We start from the raw sequence: 7678 nt of genomic DNA, 5'->3' as shown, positions 1-7678 counted from the left end.
CCAATAGTCACATCTAAGACATTTTTTGGAACTAAAATTAAGCTTCTAGAGCAGTACTAATTCTTCTTATATCATTCTGTTGCCACAAACCATCCATTTTGAAACAATTAGGAAAATCATCAGCTGTGGTATCATGGATGCTTAAAATCCTTGGAAGCAATGACTCAAGATCTGGGTTTTGGAAGAGACTGAGAAAGCATGGAGGAAACTAGACACGTGACAAGGACTGAAGGCTCGGGAGAGGTAGGAAATGGGGCAGTGAGGGTGGGGGCGGGAGAGCTTAAAAAGGTTCTATACCTTTCTTCTAATTTCCAAATCTTCCCTCACCTCCAGGAAATTGATCCCACAAGAGAAAGACCAAAAGGCTAAGATAGTTCAAAACACCAATTACTTTATTAGTAGTATGCAAGTTCATGTCCAGGGGCCCAGTCCAGAGCCCAGCATCCAGGCTATTCTTTGTGAATATCTTCATGAGCTATCACACCCATCTTTACCACAAAAATGAGGAACTCTTGGAAGTTAATGGCTCTATCACTGTTGATATCCAATTCGTTGAACCAGGCATCTGCACTCTTCTTCTGTCAGGATTAAGGGGGAAAACGAGAGTCAATATCTGAGAGAAAGCTAAGGCAGGCAGTCTACACAGGTCCTCCCAGCACCACCACAAGCAAGCAGCAAAGTCAACCCCCACCTCCACCCCCTTCACCTTCAAATAGTTGTTAGCCTCAGTCTCTAAGAGTCTCTTCATATCATCCCTGTAAATGGCATGAGGATTCCCTTTTTTCAGGGAATATTTGTGGTAGACATCAATGAGCGAATCTATGGCTTGCTCCAGTTCAGTCAGCATGATGCCCAAGGTTTTGCGTCACCTGGAAGAAGAGAGTCACATGAAATGCCCAGAATAAAGAGAGGACGGGGACAGAGGATTCATCCCCCCAAATAATGTTTGGCACCATTCAAATAACTTATCCAGAAGGTGACTGTGACTGTAACAGAAAGGGTGAGATGCAGATGTTGGAGAGGGAGGGTCCACATAGATGGACTCACACATACAATTGCCCACCAGTTCTCTCTATACCATCTACCCAATAAGACCCAGCATACGAAACTCACTAGAAAGAAGCTCGGTGGAACCCACTCCCCAGCCTTCTGCCAATTCCCCTCTCCTCCTTGCTCTAGAACTGCAGGAGATTTCACCTGCTCCCTTGCTCTGCTCCCCTGACTCTTCCTAGGGGAAGCCCAGAATAAGAAATAGCCCACAGCAGTCCCAGTTACCAGGTCTCCTCAAAGCAGATTTGGCAGAGAACTGAGCACTGAGTGGGACAGCTCCCTTTTATAGCAGGCAAGTCAGCCAGTCACCGCAGCCTCGGGCTATTCAGAGACAAAGGCTCCCTACCGGTGTTGCTACAGTCTGGTTTCCCAACCAGGTGAATGTGGCAATAACTTCAAGAATGAGGATTTCTGAAGAGGAAGAAGAGTAGAAGGAGGAAGAGTGGAAAAGTAAAACTGTTGTTTGCCCAGGAGCAGTTTATCAGGCATTAGTTTCCAGCTGAAGGGGTCAAGAAGAGGGTTTGGGGAGCCTTCTCTGAGCTTCTGGTGTCCACGGGTTTGGGGCAGCCAGGACTCCTGTTGTTGAGTCCTTTACCTTGTCACTGATGCTGCTCCTGTTGCCAATCCTTTGCATTTGTGGCTATCTCTACAGCTCTAGGGGAGTCCTGGGTGATGCCAGGAGTTAAACATTCAATTGCTAACCAAAAGGATGGTAGTTCAGGGCCATTCTGCCCCAAGAGGTGCATCAGAAGAAAGCTCGGGTCGACTCTGGAGAGTCACAGCCTTGGAACACAGCTGTACTGTGGCGTATATGTGTTTACCATGAGTAGGAATCAAGTTGATAGTAACTAGTTCAATTTTTTTCTTTTGTTTATTTTTATTGTAGTTATGCACCGCTGAAATGGTGCTGAACTGAAATGGTGGATTGAAATAAAAAGCATTCTTTTTACGTATATCTATAAGCACATTCTTTCTTTGTTGCTGTTGTTATGTGCTGTTGAGTCAGAATTCACTCATAGCTGGCCCTCCAGTCGGTTTTCAGAGGCAGTAAATCACACAGGAAAAGGTTGCTCATTTTTCTCCCGTTGGATTTGAACCAAGTACCTTTGGGTTGCCTATGGCTTATATTAGGTTTGTTTTTGTTGTTGCCGTTGTTTTAATCCAAAAACCTTGGAAGCAGGGGTGGCATCCATTTCCATAAATAGCTTGCTTCCGGAAACCCTATGAACCTGGAGAAAGGATGAAAATAGGGTCTCTATGAGTTGCCTACTACTTGAGGGCACTTAACAGCACAGAGAGAGAGCACTTGGCCTAGTGGACTGAAAGCAATGCTACCAAGCCAAAGGTGGGTGACTTTTAATCCGTGGCCCTCAGGCCTGTTTTTCACTGTTTTTATTCAGTCTTCTAGGTCGTATAGCCCTGGTCTGTCCATTTGCTGTACAGAAGTAACTTGTGGTCTCTCTGATGCCGAACACTGTGACACTGATGTGTCAAATGCGATAACGGTTACCAATGGTAGACAGTGTTTAGTGGAGCTCCCCGATTAAAACAAGCTTGGAAGCAGGAGTGGCATCCACTTCCATAAGTAGCTTGCCTCTGGAAAAAACCCTAAGTAACTGGAGAAAGGATGAAAATAGGGTCACTATGAGTCGCCTATGAATCGACGGCACTTAACAACAACAACCACCCAAAGACCCTCTTAAAGGTTAAGAATACTTATTCTAGCTTCTGGTCTTCAAGAACTAAAGGGTGGAATATTAAAATTACTGTTTTGTTTTATGTGAATATTTGAAAATCTTTGTGGGTACGGATATTGTTAAGGGCTAAATCAGTTCCTACACTGCTGTTCACAACCCTTCAAAAATCTGCTCTTGAAAATAGAGGTGCATTGGGCCCCTGGGAGACAAAGGCTGGGTGGGTATCCCTCTGCACAAACAGTATGAAAGAGGAAATGCCTCTCATCTTTCCTTCACACAAATAAACTGTGCTTCCCCAGGACTCAAGCCGTTGTCGCCCCCCTGAGGAAGTAAATGGGATTAACCTATTGTGCCAACTCTTTATTTTTTTTTTTTAATTGCATACACTACATGACTCCAGAAATTCATGGACTTTCATAAATGTCAATAGTAACAGAAAGGCTTCAGGCCTTTTGTTCATAGAGTCGCTATGAGTCGTGCTCGACTCGAAGGTAGTCAACAACAAAAACAACAACAACATTTTTATTTATTTACAAAATTTGAGTACATTATTTTTCACGAAAGATACTTCCCATTTCCTTCACTTCACCTACCCATCGAATTGTGCAGCCCTATGATTAGCACCCTACCCCTTCATCCTCACCCCTCTACTTCCACCCTCCCCCCACCTTGGATCCTCATACTCATTCTACAATAATGGTTTTATTCAGTATTTGTCCTTGTGGGACTGAGTTAGTTCACTCAGCATAGTGTTCTCCAGTCCCTCCCAACTTAGGTACCAATTTACAAAATCATTGCTCCTGCGTGCTGCATAAGATTCCATTGTATGAATGTACCACAACTTCTCAATCCATTTGATCGTGACTGGACATCTGGGCTATTTCCATGTTTTTGTGATGGTGAACAATGCTGCTATGAACATTGGTGTACAAATTTCTGTTGGAGCCTCTGTTCTCTTTTTCTTGGGGTATATTCCAAACTATAGAATAACTGCATCATATGGAATTTCTTTGTTTAGCTTTTTTGTTGTTGTTGTTGTTTAGCAAATTGAGGAGGTCCCAAACTGTTTTCCAGTGTGGTTGTACCATTTTACAATCCCACCAACAATGTAAAAGAGTTCCTATCTCACCACATCCTCTCCAACATTTATTACGTACTGTCCTGTTAAAGTTGTCACCACTACTTGGGTGAGATAGTATCTCATTGTGGTTTTGATTTGCTTCTGTCTTATTGCCAGTGATTTGGAGCATTTCTTTATGTATCTGTTGGCCATTTGACTATCTTCCTCTGTGAAAATTCTTTCCAAGCCTTTTGCCCATCTTTTAATTGGGTTATCAGTCTTTTTCTTGTGGAGGTCCAAGAGTATTCTAGAAACTTTCATTGTGAGACACTTGTCTGAGATGGTATTGCCAATTTTTTGTTCCCAGTCAGTAGGTTTTCTTTTCACCCTGTTGGAAAAAGTTTTTTATGAACACAAGTATTGTTGTTGTGTTGAGCTGGAACCAACCCATAGCTGACCCTCCAATGACTTTTCAGAGGCAGTTAATTGCACAAGAAGACATTGTCAATCTTTCTTCCTCAGAGCAGCTGGTGGATTCAAACCACGCATCTTTGGGATTGTAGCACAGTTTCTTGCCACTAGGCCACCAGAGCTCCTTAAGACTTGATAGCGTTTTGAATTTTGTTATACACCTTCCTTAATAACTGTGTGACCTTATGTAAATTACTTACCCTCTCTCTGCCTCAAGCAGCTCTGGTGTCCTACTCAGTAAGGAATTGCACTGCTAACCCAAAGGTGGGTAGCTGAAATCCGTCAACTGCTTCTTGGGAGAAAGGTGGGCAATCTCCTCCCATGCAATTGACAGCATCTAAAAACCCACTGAAGGGTCAGCTCTGAGTCAGTCCCAATTGTATGGCAATGAGTTTTGAGGTCCTAAGTTTCAGTTATCTTGATTGTTCAATGAAGATTAAAAATAGAACCTACTTTACAGTGTTTTTGTTGGAATTACTAGCTGTTATTGTTGCTAGTTATCAACATGTTGATTCTGATTCACACCAATCCCATATGACATCGAGTAGACTGTTCCACAGAGGTTTCTTGGGTATAGCTTCAATGGAAGCTGATCATCAGGCTTTTCTAACATTGTGCAGGTTCAAGTTGTTGACTTTAGGTTGACAATCAAATGCAAGCTGATTACATCACTGAGGGACCTTCAAAGACTAATAAAAATGAAAAACAAACTTATTATTATCAAATCAGTGCCCATGAATGAAGATTCGATAAGAAAGAGTCCTGGGCTTTCCCAAGACTGAAAATCTCAATAGGATCAAACTGCCTCATCTTACTTTCAAAGAATAGCTAGAAGGTTTAAACCACAGTAGTGCATGTTACAAAGCAGGTTTGACAAGAGGGTTTGGGAGGAGAATAGGGTAAGAGTGGCTACATAATGAGCCCTGCACTGGAACAGATGAAGGAAAGAACTGTTTAAAAAGGAATATATTATTAGGCATTATTTGTATGACAACAGTCCAGAATAAGAGGTACATTGCAAAGAGGACTGGGGGCTGGGGGGAGGTAATTGTGCAACCACGGATGAATATTTCAAAAAACCAAATAAGTGGACTGGGGAGGGGGAGGGTAAAGGAGGGCAAGAGGGTAAAACTCTGAAACAATGAATGAATGAATTAATACCTAACTATTCTGTAAACTTCCCCTAAAATCACAAAACAGAAAATTTCATTAAAAATAATTAAGATAGAAAATGAAATATATCTGTTATTTGTAGACTTTCATTAATGTTATACTTTAATAAAAAGTTCACATACTGTTTGTAAAGTGGGAAGAAAATATTCAACAATAATAATATTTTTAAAAAAGAAGAGAAAACCCCACGTATTTGTGAAGTGCTCAGTGGCTGTGTGTGCGTGTACCCCATGACTATGACACTGCTTCTCAGCTGTGCCTTGAGTCCCTTCGAGGACTCAGCTATGGAAGGAGCTCGGCTTGCCCGGAGCCAAGCACAGGAGCCAGCAAACACAGTAAGAGTAACATTAGTAGCAAATAATAGCTATGCCATCTTGGTCACTCACCGTGGGCCAGAAACCTTCTAGGAGCTTTATTTTCATTTAGTGACTTAATCCTCACAATGATTGTGCAACAGCAGATTACTTCATATGGGTTTTCTAGCCACTGTCTTTGTTACTGTCATCACATGGATGAAGTGCTGCTTTGCTGTTTGGTACCTTCAAATTGGAGCTCATAGCTCATAGCTGATCCTTCAGTGGGTTTTCAGAGTCAGTAAATGGCCCAGAAGGAGGTTGCTCATCTTTCTTCTGTGGATCACCTGCTGGATTTAAACCTTGTGCTTCAGAGTTGGCAGCATATCTCCTCACTAGTAGGCACCAGGGCTCCCTAGGAAGCTCTCTGAAGTGAAGGTGAAAGCAAAGATTGTTTTATTAGAAAAGCTATGACCCAGAGAGTGAAACAGTAAAGATGTGGAGAAAAGATGAATATTGTTGTTGTTAGGAGCTATCAAGTCGAGGTCAACTCATAGCAACACTATGAACAACAGACCTGAACCCTGTCCTATCCTGTGCCATCCCTATCATCTCCGACACACTTGACATACTGAGTCAATGCATTTCATTGGTGGAATCTTTCTGTCTTTCACTGACATGTATGATGTCCTTGTCCAAGGAATAACCTCTTCCAGAAACAAGTCCAAAATATGAGAGATAAAGCTTCACCATCCTTGCTTCCAAGGAGAACTCTGGCTGCACTTTTTTTGAGAATATCTGTTTGTTCTTTTGACAGTCCATGGAGTTCTCAGTACTCTTCGCTAGCACCACAACTCAAAGGCATCAATTCTTCTTCTGTCTGATATGTGGGTATGTTGTTGTTGTTGTTTGATGCTGTCGAGTCGTAGAAGACTCATAGCGACCCTATGAATGAACAGCCTGAGCACTGGTAGTACATACAGTTTCCGGAGGCAAGCCATTTGGGAAGTGGATGCCGCTCCTGCTTCCAGATGTATGGGTATAGGCTTATGCAAATTGGATGTTGTTGTTGATAGGTGCTGTGAGTCAAGTACCACTCACAGCAACTCTATGAACAACAGATCTGAACCCTATCCTGTCCTGTGCCATTCTGATCATCTCTGACACACTTGAGCTCAAGTCTGCAGTCATTGTATCAATCCATCCGATTGAGGTTCTTTTCTTTAGTTTGTTAGTTTGTTTGTTGGACATATTTGCTTGTTCTTTTGCCAGTCCATGAGATCTTCAGTACAACACTACAACTAGACGCCATAAATTCTTCTTCTGTCATGCTTATTCATTGACCAGCTCTTAGATGCACAGCAAGTCACTGAAAAAGAACATGACCCTAATCCGGCACATCTTAGTCTTTAAATTGACATCATTGTTCCTCAGTAATTTGGAGAGGTCCCTGACAGCAGACTTTCCCTATACAATATGTCTCCTGATCTTCCAACTGCTCTTTTCAAGGGTGTTGATTATGGAGACAAGTGAATGAAATTCTTGACAGCTTCAATCTTTTCTCCAAATATCATGATGTTGTTTATTGGTCCATTGGTGAAGATTTCCATAGCTTCATAGATAAATGTATATAGATAAATGGCACCATTGGGTGAAATCACAAAAATAATATGTGTAGAACACTAGTACAAGGATTGGTTGGTTGGCTCGACTATCCCACTAGGCTTAAACTGAGCTGGCTTAGAGGCCCAAGGATTGAACCAGGGATAGCTGTGTCAGCTGACCAAAGGAGCTAAATAGCCAAGCAACCTCAGGAGAAGCTTACTGACAAAGTGGAAGTAGCACCTAGATAGCAGAGCTAAAACAACTTCATAACACGTATCTGGGCAGGGCAAGGCCAAGATCACAGGTGTATATGAGTTCTGTGTGGCCAT

At 42.3% G+C, this 7678-nt stretch overlaps 1 protein-coding gene across 1 annotated transcript; it reads right to left on the bottom strand.

Annotated features, from left to right (window-relative positions):
• Positions 1 to 449: 449 nt before the first annotated feature.
• On the bottom strand, positions 450 to 847 carry S100A8 (S100 calcium binding protein A8). The gene is made up of 2 exons (XM_006895890.1): positions 707 to 847; positions 450 to 578 (listed from the first exon to the last, which is right to left on the bottom strand). The coding sequence occupies exons 1-2, from the start codon at positions 845 to 847 to the stop codon at positions 450 to 452; spliced, it is 270 nt and encodes an 89-aa protein (XP_006895952.1).
• Between the last annotated feature and the right edge of the window lie 6831 nt (positions 848 to 7678).

The sequence above is a fragment of the Elephantulus edwardii genome, unplaced genomic scaffold (assembly GCF_000299155.1).
Source record: "Elephantulus edwardii isolate Elephantulus edwardi_28Jun2011 unplaced genomic scaffold, EleEdw1.0 scaffold00176, whole genome shotgun sequence".
NCBI lineage: Eukaryota > Metazoa > Chordata > Mammalia > Macroscelidea > Macroscelididae > Elephantulus > Elephantulus edwardii.
This window is presented reverse-complemented; position numbering and strand designations above follow the sequence as displayed.

Bases quoted from the DNA above. Each gene is read 5' to 3' on its own strand.
- S100A8 (XM_006895890.1), bottom strand. From the start codon at position 847: ATGCTGACTGAACTGGAGCAAGCCATAGATTCGCTCATTGATGTCTAC. The intron at 579-706 runs GTGAAGGGGGTG...TAATCCTGACAG, and splicing joins AGGCTAACAACTATTTGAAG to AAGAAGAGTGCAGATGCCTG.